Source organism: Haliotis rufescens, unplaced genomic scaffold, assembly GCF_023055435.1.
Source record: "Haliotis rufescens isolate VD_foot unplaced genomic scaffold, xgHalRufe1.0.p SCAF_2, whole genome shotgun sequence".
Lineage (NCBI taxonomy): Eukaryota > Metazoa > Mollusca > Gastropoda > Lepetellida > Haliotidae > Haliotis > Haliotis rufescens.
The window spans coordinates 32,135,363-32,153,660 of record NW_025963890.1 but is presented as its reverse complement, the minus strand read 5'-3'; the positions used below and the strand labels follow the sequence as shown (position 1 = coordinate 32,153,660).

General features: G+C 40.9%; 1 protein-coding gene across 14 annotated transcripts in view; it reads right to left on the bottom strand.

Moving 5' to 3' along the window:
* The window catches only part of LOC124127664 (transmembrane protein 68-like), a 107,134-nt gene that overhangs the window by 37,120 nt on the left and 51,716 nt on the right, over window positions 1-18,298 (bottom strand). For all 14 annotated transcript variants that reach the window (XR_007222222.1, XR_007222224.1, XR_007222217.1 and 11 more), the window contains one exon: window positions 16,449-16,547. Coding sequence is in view for 4 of the 14 variants with exons in the window: in XM_048399813.1 (XP_048255770.1) it covers window positions 16,449-16,547 (99 nt within the window). In the remaining 10 variants the exon portion in view is untranslated. The remainder of the gene's footprint in view (window positions 1-16,448; window positions 16,548-18,298) is intronic.

The window sequence follows — 18,298 nt, the reverse complement described above, 5'->3', positions numbered from 1 at the left end:
TCAGATAACAAAATGCACTGTCATTTGTGGTAAACACTTCAGAGAGGAGGAGAAAAGAAAAACCATCTGTAAAACACTCTTGACACCAGGCATTTCTTTTAATGTTAATCTTAATTACCATCTAATTTAATTTATAGGCTAGATCTATGTGTGTGTTATGGTTCCGAAGTTGTGTCAGTTTCAAACATATATATTTTTATGATTTAATCTCAATGAAATAAATGTTTCCTTTCAACATCATGCACATATGAATTTGTCTGATATGTTTGCACTGTATAAGATTTTCGACTGATACTTTATAGGTACTGTGCCCTCTATTTTCACATGGTCCAACCCCACCCCACAGCGGAAACCAGCTGTCCAAAGGTCACACCTGCAATCCAGCCAGTCCAGGAACATTTAGCAGAAGTCCTCACAGATCGGTAATTACAATGAATTCTCTTAAAAAAAAGTAAAATTGATCACTTTTTTGTTGATTTATAATGAATATAATTATATTGATATAATATTATCTTCCCATGAAACTCCAAACATCTTCTAAACAGAAATATTGTTGTTCTAATTTTAATGGAGAAAACAAAATACATGTCAGTCATGAGGTGTGTGTTGAAAACATAAATGATATATATGAATAATATTACCAATCATGTTGATATTACAGGCAAAACATACCAATGGGCACAGATGAAGCAGCAGATGATGTTGACCAGGTTGATCAGCTTGATGAACTACACAAAAAACTCAAGGAAACCGAAGAAGCACTTCGCAAGAAAGAAGAGGAATGTTGTGAACTTAAAAAACCACATGTAGAACTTAAAGATAAGATATATCTTGAAAAGTTTGGAGTTAACCGTTTTAGCACTGATAATTCTTTGATACGATTCTACACTGGTTTTTTGAACATATGCTCTGTTTTGTGCATTTTTCTCTTTCATTCAGCCTAGTGCCTCCAACATGCAAAGTGCATACTATGTTCCAAGTGAAATTGTATCTCTTGCTGGTAGACCAAGGTCAATGCTGCTCATAGATTAGTTTTTTATGTTTTTATGTAGACTGAGAGCTGGTCTGCTAGAACTGGATTTATCTGTATGTTTTAACACCCATATAAGTACTGTGAGTAGAAAATTGATTACATTGGTGATTTTTTTGTACATTGTACTTGGTAGCATGCCCATATGTCCCTCTAGGGCTTTAATTGATAGATATATGCCTTCATGTTTCAAATTAACTTACCCATCTTCACGAGTAATCATTGATTACACAGAAATTAAAGCACAGTACCCATCCTCTATGAATCTAAACTCTAAAACTTATTCACATTATAAGACAACAAATACATTTAAAGCTCTTTTAGGTATTGCTCCACACGGTGCAGTCACTTTTGTATCTTGTTTATATGCTAGGTGTATGTCTGATGTTGAAATTGTTCAATTGAGTGGAATATTAGATCTACTGGAGCCTGGTGATAGTGTCCTGGCTGACATAGGCAACAAGTTAAGTGAAATCAATGTTGGTCTCAACATCCCACCATTCTTACATTCTCATGGTCAGTTTAGTAAGAGCGAGGTTGAACAAACAGAAATGATTGCCTCCCTCCATATCCATGTTGAGCGAGCCATCCGCAGAGTAAAAGAAAATCATATATTTGACAGCATTATTCCCCTTAATCTTGTTGGATCCATCAACCAACTTTGGACAGTAGCTGATCTTCTTACCAACTATGAAGGTCCACTTATACAAGATAGGTTAAAATAGTATCAGTTGCTACTTGTATACAGCACCATAAAACTGTAAAATAACTAAAAAGTCAGAATTAAAAGAATTTTTTATATTATTATTATTATTATTATTATTTCAAAATACATTGTATTGTGTATATAATTCAAGAAAGTTTGTACATGTCTCAAACAGTGTTAGCAGTTAAAATAGCACACTGTTCACCATAATTAAAGATCCATGAAGATCCAGGTTAGAATAGGTCTTCAGCAACCCATGCTTGCTTATTGTGAGGTCAAACTCGCTGACTTGGGTGATGCATGTCATCATATCCCAATTGCATAGATCGATGCTTATGATTTCAATAACTGGATTGTCTGGGCCAGACTTGATTATTTTCAGACCGCCGTTACATAGCCGGAATATTGCTGAGTGTGGTGTTAAACAACAAACGAACCATAATTGAAATTTGGTTCAAATCTGGACAAGCTGGAATAGTGTTGTTACTGACATGACAAATATGAGGCTACTGTGTTGTACACTCCTGAATTCTGCTTCATTACATTTAATTACTTCTTTATTTTCAGCAGTTATTGGAAATATTGTCATTATAAATGTCGACCCGTGAAGATACGTGGTAAAAAATAGGTCTTCAGCAACAATGCTTGCCGTAAAAGGTGACTATGCTTGTCGCAAGAGGTGACTAACGGGATAGGGTGGTCAGACTCACTGACTTGGTTGATGCATGTCATCAGTCCCAATTGTGTGGATCACTGGATTGTCTGGTCCAGACTATTGTCTACAGACCACCATCATATAGCTGGAATATTGATGAGTGCTGTGTTAAACAACAAACAAACATCATAAATGTCAGTACCCCTGTAATTATTAGACCCTTGGATCATAATTTTAGACCACAGAAGTGGAGAAAGTTTCTATACCAGTATAACTCTGACAGATACAAAAAAGTCTATATCATTCAACTTGCAACTGTTGATGAACATGTTGAATACATGACAAGTATATATATATATAAAATGAATATTCCACATGAGCTATCAAGGGAAAATCAGATTGGATCATCTGTCATGGATCCTTATTGTTTTGAATACACACACAAAGTTTGTGTTTCATAGAAAATATTTTCTGCAAAAAGTAAATACATAGTGTAAGCCATCCCTCTACATTTTTATGATAATACTTGGATGATAATCTGGTCATTATATTAAAATCATTGTGGTCTAATGATCATGATGAAAATAAACTTTATGTTGACTGACCTTATCTTGTTCTTTATGTTTCAGTTTTATGGTGATTCTAGTATTACTATGGGAAATTGTAAAATAGCTGCAGAGGAAAGATAATTTATTATTCCTTGTTAATTTTGTATAAATTCATTAAGGTAATACTAAAAAAAAAATGCATCTAAATTAGCTAGAAGTTTACACCACATTTCAGAATTAAATATTACTCTTTCCAAATGGGTTTCCTGCTGAGACCAAACAAAAAGGTCACACCATGTTAAACCTGAAACAGCAAGTTGCATTTGAACCTGAAAATAATGGTTATGATTTTCCTTAAGGGACAACACACCATCCTTCCTCTGCAGGTAAGCTACATTATTTAAATTTGGAGCTACAACACTTTTGATCTCTTAAGGGGCCATTACACCAAACGGCGATCGCTCTGCGCTCCTTCTGCGTCCTAAAATTTGACTAGAGCGCAGTGGGGTCGCCATACTCAAGAAAACTCTCTTATGGTGTAATCGCTCCTACCACCGTTCTGCCTTCCTTCTGCGACTAAATATGGTACTTTTGTCAGTGTCACTGTGTTCCCTGAACGACCTAGGCGTTCACTGTGCGATATCTCTGCGCTCCCTCTGCGTCACCTCTGCGTTCCCTCTGCCTCCTTATTGCAACTAACTACCGCGCTGCCACCCCTCTACGACCAATGACGATCGCTCAACGACCTTTCAGCGATGCTTCTGCCTTCTTTGCGACAGCTGAACATCCTGACTATAAAATGCTCATCTGCAGACGATTTTTTATCAGTCTATGTCAGCTCCTGGTGATGCAACTAGTGATGGACAACCAGCGCTTGAAAATTGCTATCATACAAGGTTATCAAGCACTGTTGTTATACCAAATGAGTATTGGTATAATGGAACGCAAACTGAACAGACGAAGAAGGAAAATGAAAACCTGGTGGGTTCGCCCATGGTTGACGCATCAAAGAAGGTTCCAATTCGGACATTATAGCCAATTGTTGCTACGAGCTACGTTTGGAGGACGAAGGTTCATTATTCAATTACCTTAGAATGGAACCAAGAATGTTTGATGAAATACTTTAAAGAGTAAGCCCAAGAATATTAAGACAAAATACTAATTACTGAGAAAGTTTGGACCCTGGTCTTAAACTTGCTGTGACTCTCCGATACCTTGCTACAGGAGACAAGTATCCTTCGCTACAATACCAGTATCGTGTATCACGTAGCACTATCTCTGTGTTTGTACCTGAGGTTTGTAGAGCAATCCGAGAAGAGTACAAGAACGAAGTTGTCCAATGTCCAAGAAACCCCAATGAGTGGAAGACAGTTGCAGATGACTTTAAGAACCGATGGAATGTACCTCATGCATGTGGTGCTATTGATGGAAAAAACATGTGACCTTGCGATGTCCCCCAAACACAGGAAGCTTGTATTACAATTACAAAGGATTCTTTTCTATTGTGCTCCTTGCGTTGGTGGATGCTAACTACAAATTTCTATGGTGTGATGTTGGCGGGTTTGGTTCGATGTCAGATTCCCAGATATTTAATGAATCTGAATTGAAGGAATGTCTTGAAGACGATACAATCAATTTTCCAGTTTCGGAGCCTCTGCCACATGATGACATGAACATTCCATTCTTCATTCTAAGTGATGACGCATTTGCTCTTAGGACATACATGATAAAACCTTGCTCTACAAGAGGACTGACTAAAGAGCAGCGTATCTTCAATTACCGTATTTCTGGTGGTAGACGCGTGGTAGAGAATGCTTTCGGCATTTTAGCTCAGCGTTTTCAAGTATTTCTAACAACAAATTTGTACAGGATGTTGTAGAAGCATGCATCTGTCTGCACAATTTAATGCGCACGAGATATCCAGCTCTACAAAATGCAGCACTTGATACAGAGGATGAGAATCATAACCTTATTCCTGGAAACTGGCGACAGCTAGTAAACATGTGTGATGTCGATCAAGTAGTCGGACCAAACTGTGCAACACGAGCAGGTAAACAACAACGAGAGTATCTCAAGTTGTATTTTAACAGTGCAGCTGGATCTGTACCTTGGCAGGAACGCATGATTTGAACATTTATGTGACACTTGGTATTGAGTTAATCATACTTAACTGATAAATTTTAAATTGGTAGCATTTTGTACATTTGGAAACGGTTATTGTCTTTATTTATTATTTATTTTCTCTGAGTTACCAACATATTAATTCATTTGTTGTTTTTAATGTTATTAAATAAATTATTAAAACAAATGTGTTGAGAATGTTTAAATTAATTTCATAACAAATGAAACATACTCTTAGAATAAGTGAAGTGAAACATGCTTTAATAAACTTTATTTAATCAGAAAAAGCATAGCAAGCATTGCTATGAACACTCTAATGAAAGTTTACAATAAATTGAACACTGAAATGAAAAAAAAGAGAAAATAGATATATTTGAAGTTCAAATATAACGCTAATTAAATGTAAAACAACACCAATTATTGAAGCATCAATACACATCCGTAGGAACAGTCAACACAATATGTTTCCAGAATGTATATATAATAACATCAGTCGTTAAGAGACGCAGAAAGGAGGCACAGGGATCGCCGAGGACGTACAAGAGTCGTTATGGTCGGCGAATAAAGGCGAAGAGAGGTCGCAGAGAGAAGGCACAAGGTAAACAGGATTACATCACAGATTCATATGAAGACCATTCAGCGACCTCTGTGCGTTCTCTCTGCGACCATGGCGATGCCTCTGCCTCCTTTCTGCGTTCCCTCTGCCTCCGTTCTGCCTCCCTTGAGCGACTTACATCGACGGCGATCTCACTGCGACTGTTTTAAGCAGGTTCAAAACTTTTCAGCGACAGTGGCGCTCTTGGCGATGGCTGAGCGTTCCCTCTGCCTCCCTTGTGCGCTCTACGCGACCGTTCTGCGACCCCTCTGCCTTCAACGCCGACCTGGCAAAACTTAAGAACGCAGAACGATCGCAGAAAGGTCGCCGTCCGGTGTAATGGGGGTTTTAGAGACCAAAAGGAGGGTCAGCACTTGGGTCGTAAACTTTCCTATCAGGGGATGCGTCAAGCCAGTAGCAATGGGGATTCACTATAACACCCCATGGGTAGATATTTATTTCCTTATTCTTGAGAGTACTATAGGCTTGGGCAGCAACAGGCTCGTTGTCAAGTCCAAATTGAAGATTGGTACCACGTCTAGGTTGGGTAGTCTTCAGGTGCTCAGCAAACGATTCTCGATCTGCAATGGTAATGTTAAAAAAATGAATTATCTCACATAGAATGTGAAATCAACTTAATAGTATTGTACAGTTTAACTTCAAACTCTATTGTAGATATTTTCTGTAACTGATTTGAAATGAAACTATGGCAGAGAAAAATTTGGTCAACAATTGTTTTGTCACTAAAACACAATTAAGGGATACTTTACCAAATTAGATTTATGTGGTACAAATTCACTTTACAAAACTGAACACACCTTGCTTTTTGAAGATTTCTCCTGCATGTGAAGCGGTGACTCTGTTTCTCCTCAGTGCATGCCACTTTGGTTGATTGGACTGGAGGCGGGTGCTCAGTTCAATCTCTGTTGACTCATCTTGTGTCACACTCAAAGCAGATAGAGATACAGACCGACTCTCCAACAGCACCCTGTTATAGGTTGGCATCATGTGGTCAGATAAGGGTAAATCAGGAAAAGGAATAGGGTTGAATATGTTCATAACAAAATCACTGTGAAGTTTCTGTTGATAACTCAAAGGACTGCCTTTAGGAAAGGAACCAAGATCCGTCGCTACTGTTGGTTGATGACAAGGAAACTCAGGAAGAACTGTCAATAATGAAATAGAACTATCAAGAGATAGCAACGATGATGCATGCTCTGCAAGGTCCGGCAAAGGTGTTCCCAATGGGTTGTAGAGGGTAGACTTCAATGGCCTCGACTCTTCTTTCCTATTCTGGCCTCTCACCTGCAGGGATTGTACCGTCGGGCCTCTGATCTTGTCGCCTCGTAGGATGTGCCAAGTCTGGGGTAGTGATGTCTTTGCTACATTTACTGGAACTGACTCTCTTCCTAAAATCTTGTAGTTAGCCAGTTGATACAGCAGGCCCACAACATGACCAACAGGATCCACTCTGTCCAATAGTACAGGAACAGCATGCCTTGAGAACTTTCCCACTGTTGGCATCATCAGCAAGGAATACCTGAACAAATATTTAAATTGTTTGTTTTAAACTGAAGTAAATACATGATTTGCAGAGAAAAACTCAATCTTGCACAGTGTTACACTTTATTGTTAAGGAGACCTAATATAAATCACAGAAGAAAAAAACATACCATAAACATGGGTTTTTCAGATTAAAAACGATGTTTTATTGGTCTGTTTTCAGTCGTACAAATGGGTATCTCTCATACCCTCACGTCTAGTCGCACATTTAAAAGGAAGCCAGAAGCTGGAATGTAAACATTAAACTTGTTTCCGTCTGGTTGCGCACGCACCTCCCTATGACATGTCACAATTCTCGAAGAATAAGTCATCAAGCAGGACTGGACTGGATTACTTCCCTGTGGGGATGGCTGGGTGAACGTACGACTGAAAACAGACCAATAAAACATCGTTTTTAATCTGAAAAATCCATGTTTTAGTCTGTTTTCAGTCGTACAAATGGGTAGAATTCGACGGAACACTGGAAGGAGGGTCGGGAAAGTAATCAGGAAGTGACCTCTTTCACGTCGAATGTACCAAGTTCCTCACCCCTGTAGTGACAATAGAACATTCGACCAGCTGCATGGACGAGACAAGTTGTTTATCACGAACGCACAGCATGGTTAATGCTCTTCCACGCACAACTAATTATCGATGCGACAGGACAACTGCACGCTTCAGTTGAACTGCGATCGAAGTGTGGTAGACGTATAGTTTAGTTACACAGCAACTCGCAGTATACAAGGTAACTAAAACAGCATGGTTAATGCTCTTCGACCCACAAGTAACCATCGATGCGACAGGACAACTGCACACGTCAGTTGAATTGCGATCGAAGTGTGGTCAGCGTAAAATTTAGTTACAGAAAAACTCGCTGTAGTTAAGGTAACTAAAAATAGCATGGTTAATGCTCTTCGACACACAACTAATTATCGATGCGACAGCACAACTGCACACGTCAGTTGAACTGCGATCGAAGTGTGCTCGGCGCATAATTTAGTTACAGAGCAACTCGCAGTATACAAGGTAACTAAAAAATACGAGCAGTACTTTAAAGTATAAAGTATGCATACACCGAATAACCGTAATAAAAAAGCCGAAGTACTGCACGCAACAAAAAAACATAAGAATGTGTACATTCACCAACAGCTTTTATTGTAACATGTTATAAGGCACGAAGTGTCGAGCAAAAAGTCCAAAGTGAATAAAGCTAAATTCAGTGTCTTTTCTGAGAGATCTGTTGTGCCACCATGAGTGGACCAAACTGTTTGAGTCCTTCAACATCTTCTGTTGAGATATCTCTGAGATAATGCGAAGCAAACACTGAAGTAGATCTCCAAAAGCAGCCCTCCATAATAGCTTGCAGCGAACAATTACTGAGGAGTGCTAATGTTGAAGCTATGGCTCGAACTTCGTGTGGATGAGAGTGTGTGGGAGGTGCGAGTCCTTGCGCCTCGTAAGCTCTGAGAATTACCGCTCTCAACCAAAAGGAGAGAGTATTACGTGTAATCTCTTTCTTTGCATTGGTTGAGAGCGGTATGAACGGCCGTCGAAAAAGTTGTCGTCGCTGTTCAGATCGCTGCAGGTAAATACGAAGCGCACGAACTGGGCACAGGGTGAGATCAGCGTGATCATGAGGGCCCATAATGGCAGACAAGGAAGGAATGTGGAACATTCTCGAATCTTGGCCAGGAAGAAAATCCCATTAGAGACCAAGATGAACGTTGCCATGGTTACGCTGATCGAAGGTAATCCGACCGACGTCAATGGCATGTTTTTCCGATACTCTCGCTGCCGTAGCCAGCACAAGAAGGAAAGCCTTTTTCTGTGACAATAAGTCGAACGCGACCTGATCTAGAGGCTCGTAAGCCTGACTAGACAGGTTGCGCAGAACGACATTGAGGTCCCAGGCTGGCAGTCGGAATTCACGTGACTGATCTTCACCATGAAGGCACGTAGAATCTTCTGCAACTCTGGTATTTTAGTGAGCCTGTCGCCCGTAGGAGACGGCACCACTGACGTCAAAGCTGCCAGATAAGTCGAGATCGTCGACCCTTTCAGACGCCGAGATGACCGGAGATAGTCTAGGAACTCCGCCACCTGTGGTGGGGTTGCTACCGCCGGGTTGAAGCCATGAGACCTGGCGAAAATGGAGAAAGTGGTCCACTTGTCATCGTACAGCTTACAAGTCGTAACTCGATGTGCCGACGAGACAAGCGCTGCCGCTTTAGCCGAATATCCTTTCTTCATTAACGAGGTCTTAAGCAAACCCAGGTGTGAAGCTGGAAGTTCTTAATCCCCGGATGCAAGTCGTCGGTGTGAGGATGAAGAAGGAGGTCGTCTCAATCTGGCAACGGGAACGGTGGCTGATCGATGATCTGAAGAAGTTCCGGGAACCACGTTCTGGCCGGCCAATAAGGCGCAACCAAAAGCAGACGTAGGTTGGCTGTTTGACGAACTTTCTCCAGTATCGATGGTAACAGCACCGTTGGCGGAAACGCGTAAGCGTCTAGACCCTCCCTCGATATGGCTAGAGTGTCGTGGTCCCATGCCCGTGGGTCTGGAACCGGCGACACGAATCGAGGGAGGCGGTTGTTGTACTGGGTTGCGAAGAGATCTACTTGGGGCAACCAGAGTCGATCTGTCAGCAGATGAAAGACTGTCTAATGGAGGACCTTTCCTTCTGGCGACCACAGCCCAGCCGCTTGGTCGTCCCCGAAGTGCGCTCCCCAGCCTTCCAATGACGCGTCTACTAATAGGTGTAGTATGAAAGGAGGCTTGATCATAAAGACGCCTTCGCCAAACATTTGACGGCTGGAGCCACCACTCCAGATGACAACGTAGCTGTGCCGAGAGTGGAACCAGGAGATTGGGAAACTCCAGGTGGGGGTACAGCAATCTCTGCAGCGGACGAAGTTGAAGACGACCTCGGCGAGTCAGGTCTTGGGCCAATGTCAACAGACCGAGGACTTCCTGCCACTTGTGCACCGGCGCCGGGGCATGTAGAAGTCTCGGAACTCTGCTGAATCTTTTCCCAACGGTCTTGAGGTACCGTTACCTGATTGACCCCCATCTGGAAGCGTATCCCGATGTACTGTAGATCCCGAGTTGGTACCAAGTCCGACTTTTGAAGGTTGACGATCCACCCGAGGTACCGTAGTAGACTCAGGGTGGTCGCCAACTCTTCTTGAAGGGCTTCTGTGAACTGGTGAGCTTGGAGCCCGTCGTCTAGGTAGAAGGCGACCCTGATTGCCTGCCGATGGAGACATTCTACGACCGGCTTCATGATCCGTGTGAAAATGCACGGGGCCGTAGAAATTCCAAATGTGAGGGCCGCCCACTGGTAATGAAGACCTTGGTAGATGAATCGGAGGTACTTCTGGAACTCGGAAGCTATTGGTACATGGAGATATGCATCCTGAAGGTCTTTCGAGACGAGGAAGTCGTTCGATAATATCATCCGACACAGAGAGCTGAGGGATATCATGGTGAATTTGTCGGGTTGTTGGAGGTATTTTGCGTTGAACTTTATGAGATTGAAAATATGCCGCGTCTTTGTGGAGTTTTTCTTGGGTACTAGAAAGATGGGCGAGTAGTACTCCGGCGATGGTGCCGATGTCCCTAGGCGAAGTATGGCCGCCTTTTCCACCAACGAATCGATGGCCTCCGTCAGCCGATCCGTTGGTGGAGTGTGGAATGTCGGGGATGACGTCAGTGGTGGCGTCGATCTCAGGCGTGGGGCGTAGCCTGTTGTCAAAATGTTCTGAACGTAAGGGTCGTTGAGGAAAGCCCACTTGTGGGCATAGTGATGAAGTCTCCCCCCTACCGGTAGCTCGTCTAAAGGTAGTGTCACCGGGGGAGACTCCAATGACTGTGACGGCGGGGGAAGGGACCTCACTTCCTCCCCCGCTGGCTGTTTCCCCCTCTGGGATACTTGGAAAAGGAGACCTGGCGACCTTTCCTGTCTAAATCTCTCTTGCAGGAAGGCTGTCGAGGCATGTCCCTACGAAAGGCCCGTGGCACATTCTTGTTTCTTCGTTGTTACGACCGTCAAACAACTGTTGCAATGACCACGGGGCCCGTAAGAGTGACCTGCCATGACGATCAGGTAGTTCAGTGCAGTCGATGCAGTAACCATTGCGACGTGCCGTAGTAATCTGGCCCGATACAGATTGGGACTGGGCGAGGACGTCCGAGATCCTTGTTGCATACAGGTGAGGACCGATGGCACCATCCTGTCGTCCTCGTCCTGGGGTTCTTTCTCCTCAAAGTACACTGAGAGGGCCTCAATCGCTGTCGACAGCATAGCAAGCGGTTGAAGCTGGTGACGAACAACAGTGTCCATGGATTCCAAATGCCTGTCTTCTACTAGAATCTTGGAGGGCGCTGGTTTCTTGAAAAGTAGCCCCCAATCCAAGTCCCTACTCATGGGTGACGAAAACGGCATGCCATAAATCGGGTAACGAGAACGACGAGGCGGCTTGCAGAAACTCTGCCCAGGCAGAGCAGAGGCAAAGTTCTGGTCCATATCTTGAGCCATGGCTCTGAAGGCATCGGGAGGAGAAAACTGAAGAGACTCGCACGTCCTCTAGGGGACGAGGGCTACGATCTCTAACTGTAGAAGTACTACGATCCCCATCGTAGTTATCGTCCAAATCGTACTCCTGACCACCACGAAGGCGATGAACGCCCTCGTGTCGTTTACTGTCTCTCGACGAGGCACTCGACCTGTCGTCCCGACTTAACGGGAACGACTTCTGTGTCCACTGTCGTCCCGCACGGCGTCCCTATCGTCGTTGGTAGAACGCGATATGGACCGACTGGGGACCGTAGTCCCCTCATGGTACTCGTCACCACCCGGTCCCGTCGTAACTGGGGAGGCTGAGTGACGCTCTCGATCAACCGATTGACGAAGATCAGTTGTGCTGGTAGTATCATCAGCAGGCGAACGGTCACGTGTCTTGTCGAAAACAGAAGCTGATTGAGGCGGGTCTTTATCAACTGATTTCTTGGGTGTGGCCGACTCGCCACCCCCAGGGCTGGATGTGGAGGGTGCAGAGTCCAAGGATCCGCCTGATGACCTTCTCTGCTTGTAGCGCTGGTCAGCAGCCCACATTCTGCTCACATTCTTTACAACGTTTATCCCACGGACACGTTGAAAACCCGTCCTTAATGATGCAGGGTCTACTTTAGACAGTTTTCTTTGACACGAGGCACAAATGCCCGAAATGTGGCCACGTGTATAATCAAGTCAAACAGTGAAACATGTGTTGAACACAAACAATGGATTGCCAAGGATTACATTCCAGGAGTCTACAGGTAAGACATATTTATTATTATTATTACTTTATTAGAACAACAACTGTAGACAAGCGATAAGTACTTGTAGAATAAAAATTAGCAGTCTACCGCGAAAGACTTTCTCGAGCGACCAGCTCAGAGGCGCGCTGAGAGATTTGTGACATGTCATAGGGAGGTGCGTGCGCAACCAGAAACAAGTTTAATGTTTACATTCCAGCTTCTGGCTTCCTTTTAACGTGCGACTAGACGTGAGGGTATGAGAGATACCCATTTGTACGACTGAAAACAGACTTAAACATTAGATTATGTATACATGATACGATCCCTGTTTATATGTGTGGTAATTAATGATGGTATTAATATTTTAGTTAAGGGGTGCTAATTTAGAGCATTCCTAATTATCGATCATGAATATGAGATTTGCCCCTGCCTCTGTGATACACGAGATACATTTTGATGACATTGTTAAACTTTGAACGAAATGATCAGCAGATGACCGGTTAAAATATTAATTGAATACACAAATAGCTCAGGGGCATCACTCTGATTTCGTCATGTTTACAGTGAACCCAAAGTCGCATATGATGAATCTTTTCATAAAATTTGATGTTCCTATACGTAGAATATAATTTTAATGATATTTAATCGAATCTAGTGAGTCAGAATTTTTTTTATAGCTATGTCGATCTGTTTTTAGGTGAAATATAAATAGCTGTCGAACATTGCCTAACCCATCCCGTGTCATTCGCGATTTAACAGGTTGATTTCAGAATAATACTCACTGTGAATGGTATGCACATAGCTCTCACTGTGTCTTTTTCCCGAAATGGTGCTGTTTCTTTCGGCGTATTTCTCCATGAAGGAGAACGTCAGCTTTGGAAGATGCCGTAAATCGTTCATGTCCGATTGCGAGCGCGCCATATTCTGAACTATTTACTTCCGCGTACCCGCCGGGTCAGCCTCGTTTTCGATTCCCTCATGAATTCCCTCATGAATATTTACGAGGGAATATTAAGAATCCTGTATGACGATCGTTGAATCGCATCAGCGTTTTGACATAAAAAATTCCCTCTGTAGTAGGGGTATAGGTACATAAATCTGGCTCCAGTGGAAGTGAGCCAGAACCCCCATTACCTATACTACTCCTGTTGAAAATGTATTAACTCCACATCTTGTCATTTTGTTAAATGCAGTGTTGTCCAGTGGACATTACCCAAAATTCTGGTTAACAGGAATATTTATGCCACTGCATAAACAAGGTAGTAAAGGTGATCCTAATAACTTTCGTGGTATATCACTTCTCAATATAACGGGTAAAATGTTTTCTCATGTTTTGAATAAAAGACTGGAATGTTTCTTAGACTACCAAGGCATAATTAGTGAACATCAAGGGGGCTTTAAGAAAGATCATCTACTATTGATAACATTTTCATTTTGCAAGCTATTATACAAAAGTATATTACTCGCAAAAAAGTATATTGTGCTTTTATTGATTTTCGAAAAGCATTTGATATGGTTAATAGGAGTAAGTTAATGCATATTTTATTGCAAAATGGTATTCACGGCAGGTTTTTATGTATCATCCAAAGTAAGTATAATCATGTTAAAGCAACTGTAACATATGATTATTTTTATCTCAGAGGAAATGTTAAATATAATTGCCCTATTGTTTGCCGACGATTTAATAGTTGTTGCAGACAGTGTATTAAAATTACAAAAACGTCTTGATGAATTATATTTATACTCTTATAAATGGGCTATGGTTATTGATACTGAGAAGAGTAAAATTATTGAGTTTGAAATGGGAAGACCATTGTCAAAAAATGAGAAACTGTAATATAACAGTGAGCTTGTGAAAACAGTTAATGCCTTTAAATATTTGGGACTTATTTTCACTCCCAAATTTCATTTGGACTTGTAAAACTTTATGTGAGCAAAGCACTTTGGTCAGTTAAATCGTTAATAAGAGGTTATGATATTTTGGTTACGGAAACATTTTTATATTTGATAAAAAAGAATTTCCGATATTAATGGTGCTGAGATGGAATACAATTGAAATTGTTCACCGCAGTTTTTCACTTCACACAGGCTACAGAACTGCAAAAGCAGTAGCCTATGGTGGATGTGGCAGGTATCCACTTCATACTATTTATCATGTAAAATGCATTACATATTGGCTTAACATAATGCAAATGAGTCCAAACAGATACCCATAGCAGTGTAATAAAATGTCATTATCCATTGCTGATAGCAAACGTCCTAACTGGGAATCGCATATTAGACATTTGCTAAGTCATCATGGTTTTGGTTTCATGGATGTGTGGGCTGCACAATGCGTTGGCAATGCAGAATTATATACACATATGTTCAGCGAAAGAGTTAAAGATTGTTTGCTTCAGGATTGGCATCATGGCATGCATCTCTAGGCAGCAAGACCCTCTCATTCTATAAACTGGATACATCTTTCATCGTTTGCGAAAAATATTTATCAAATATTAAGCATTGTGAATATAGAAGGCTATTAACCAAATTTAGATGTGGGCAAAATACTCTTGGTATTCAACTTGTTTGTAGGGGTGTTGCTAATATAAAGGATGACGCCGTCTTATGTAAACACTGTCATGTAATGGAGGATGAACTTCATGTTATATACAATTGTCCTCTTTGTGCAGGTCGGAGGGAAATGTATATCCCAAAGACAGTTAATCATCATTATTTTTGTTTAGAAAGACTGTCAATTATCCAACAATGATACAATGATAAATTTTGCAAAATTTCTAATGTACGTGTTCTCAACACAAAAAAGTATCAATTAGGTAACTCTTAGCTAAATATGATGTATATATATTTTGTACAATGGGTCAATTGGCCTTTGTACAAAAAAATCTGTCTGTCTGTCAGTCTGTCTGTCATATATGTTGTAATAAAATAATGAAAAAGAAAATATTTATATTGTCATGTTATATTGTTAGCTGAATATGTTTACTAATCATGCAACCTCTAAGGCATTCCCAACTACAGTTACAAGCTGTATGACTGAATTGAAAATACAAAGTGTAGACTGGAATGGAAGTCGCCAGTTTTAAACTAGTGCCACAAAGCTCAAGCAAAGCTGCTTTCCTAGTGGCTCATGTCTACTTACTGCTAGTCATATCATTGGTCTGTCAAAGTTCGCAAAAGGTCATTCTGATGTGACCTGAATTAGGATGTCCTCAGCGGTAGCAAGAACTTATATCTGATTTTAATGGGATTGAGGTAATGAGGTAAACATGTGATTAATCCAGTATATCAAGCATTAATTGTTTATTGTTAAGCAAGTTTATCTCTGCAGCTGTTGTAGCAAGGAGTCGTTGATCGCTGTGTTGGATTAACGGTTATGTTCAATAAGTGATTTCAGTAATTCATTGCAAATAAGGTGTGTTGGACTAGGTGTGCGAGACTGTCAGATTAACAGGTCTAAACAGCACTGAATTTTTCAGTTGCCATTATTAGTGTCGGATAAAGCTGATTGTCGGATTAACGAGACTTGACTGTATTGAACTCAATCCATGCCGCTTCATATCCTCGCTAGCACCTAAGTATTCATGCATAGTAGAATGGAGATAAACATACTGTGTTTTCAAAGTAAAGTTTGGTCACTTGGAGATTAACCTCACTAAATTTAAATTTTTGAAACTTATCATATGCAATCTCCTAAATGAACTGAAACAAAGCGAAAGTCAATCTCTGAAGTGAACTGAAACAAAGTGAAAGTCAATCTCCGAAATGAACTCACACAAAGTGAAAATCAATCTCCAAAGTGAAAGTCAATCCTTAAATGAAAACACTTGTGTCATTTCATATGACATATGATAAAACAAAACAACCAAATTCTGGTCTCCCAAGAGACAAAGTCATAAACATAGTTTCCTAATCTGGAAATGCTAAACACTGATGAATGGACTACATACCAGGAGAGATCGTGAGGATGTGTCCAGCTTTCAGGACATCTACACAACTCTGGACTGTTCCTGGGGTCACATGGAAAACCTCCATCAACAGTCGCCAGCCTGTATCAAACATATCTAAATTAAAGAAAACATTACAGAAACAATATAGTCTGAGAATGTCTTCATGAAAGTGTTTATATCCATTCTGACTCGCCAAAACACACAATGATGAAGACGTCATATTCCTGAGATGGGAAGAATGTAGTATTATACAATTATGTACATATTATCAAGTGTATTTTAATGAAGCTTCTATTTGAATCCCCAAGTCCAAGTCCTCAAAATAGCCTGTTTCACTATTACATTTGCACAGACTTCTCTATTGTTTCCAGGAACAAGTTGTACCAGGTTGGACAAAATTGACGTTTGTCACAGGTTAGTGTGTGAATTGTATATTCTTGTTCTTATATAGGCTTAAAATTTTTTAAAAAGAATTGGTTCTTAGGCAATGGTTTTTGAAAATATAGTGCAGGCGGACGAGTGGTGTCTTTTTTCCTTCTTATTTTTTGTTTTTGTTCAAACTAGTATGTAACCACATAAACAGTTGGGTAACCAAATAAACAGTTGTGTACAATCAACCTGGGAAAGGGCCTCCCTACATAAATGTATTCCTTGATGAGTAAAATACTTGAATACAGTATTTGACTACCATTGGAATTGGGATATTAAAGGATTTCTTTAAGGTTTTTAAACAAGAGTCATCAGAAAGATGACATATCCCCCCGGCAGCTGTCTGTAAAGTAACCACAAGTAAATGTGCAATTCTGTATGTAATGAGTCAAGAGTTGAATGTTCTTGAAGAAGCATACATTGTTTATCCACAAAAGATCCACCATGGTCGCATCAAATTGAAATGGAAAGTAAAACAAGTGTGTTTCTGTGGGTTTTTTTTATGCAAACTAGATGATGCTTGTGCAAAGTTTTGTGGAGAACTATCACACAGTTTCTCAGTTCTGTTCAAGAAATGAACCCCATCCCGAATTGAACCTAAGTCGAATTTGCTTCAGTCTCCACTGAAAACAGAAAAAAAAATTAAATCCAGAAATAGCAAAAGGCACCAGTTCAGTATGTAGTTTAAACCTATGAAAAGTAACATGGAGAAATATTCAACAGTTTTTGAGTTCTGCTTCGGAAACTAACATCACTCACATAGTGAGCCTATGTCCATCATGTTTACATGAAAATTCACAGAACCTAAGTCCATCTTGTTGCCATGGAAACATAAAAAATACAAATTTCTAAAATTTCTAAATAGCAAAAGGCACCAGTTCAGCATGTATCTGACAGACCTGCAAAGTTTCATGAAAAAATATTGAACGGTTTATGAGTTATGCTCTGGAAACGAACCCTACCCTCACAGAACCTAAGTCCATCTTGTTGCCATGGAAACGTAAAAAATAAAAGTTTCTAAAATTTCTAAATAGCAAAAGTCACCAGTTCAGCATGTACCCATCTTCCCGAGGCAAGAGCGTTAACTGACTTTAAAAGTCCAGTTTCCACCCTTGCCGAACTAGGCTAGAATTCCTGTGCTCGATCGTAGCGCCACCAGTAGCTATTACGAGTTATGTCCATTCTATGCCTCTCCCATATGGACCAATCAGATTCCACCTCTCGTATCACAGGCATTTGCTTCAAACAAAATGGTGGCGCCCAGTCAAGACGATCTGATCGACCATCAAGATCTATTTTGTGATAAAACGGTTCTTGCTTCACGAAGTACATCTAATCACGTGAGCACCTTGATTAAAAACATGAAAAGATTTGGAAAATATCTGTTGACAACGAGTTTGCGATGCACATGCTTTGCCAAT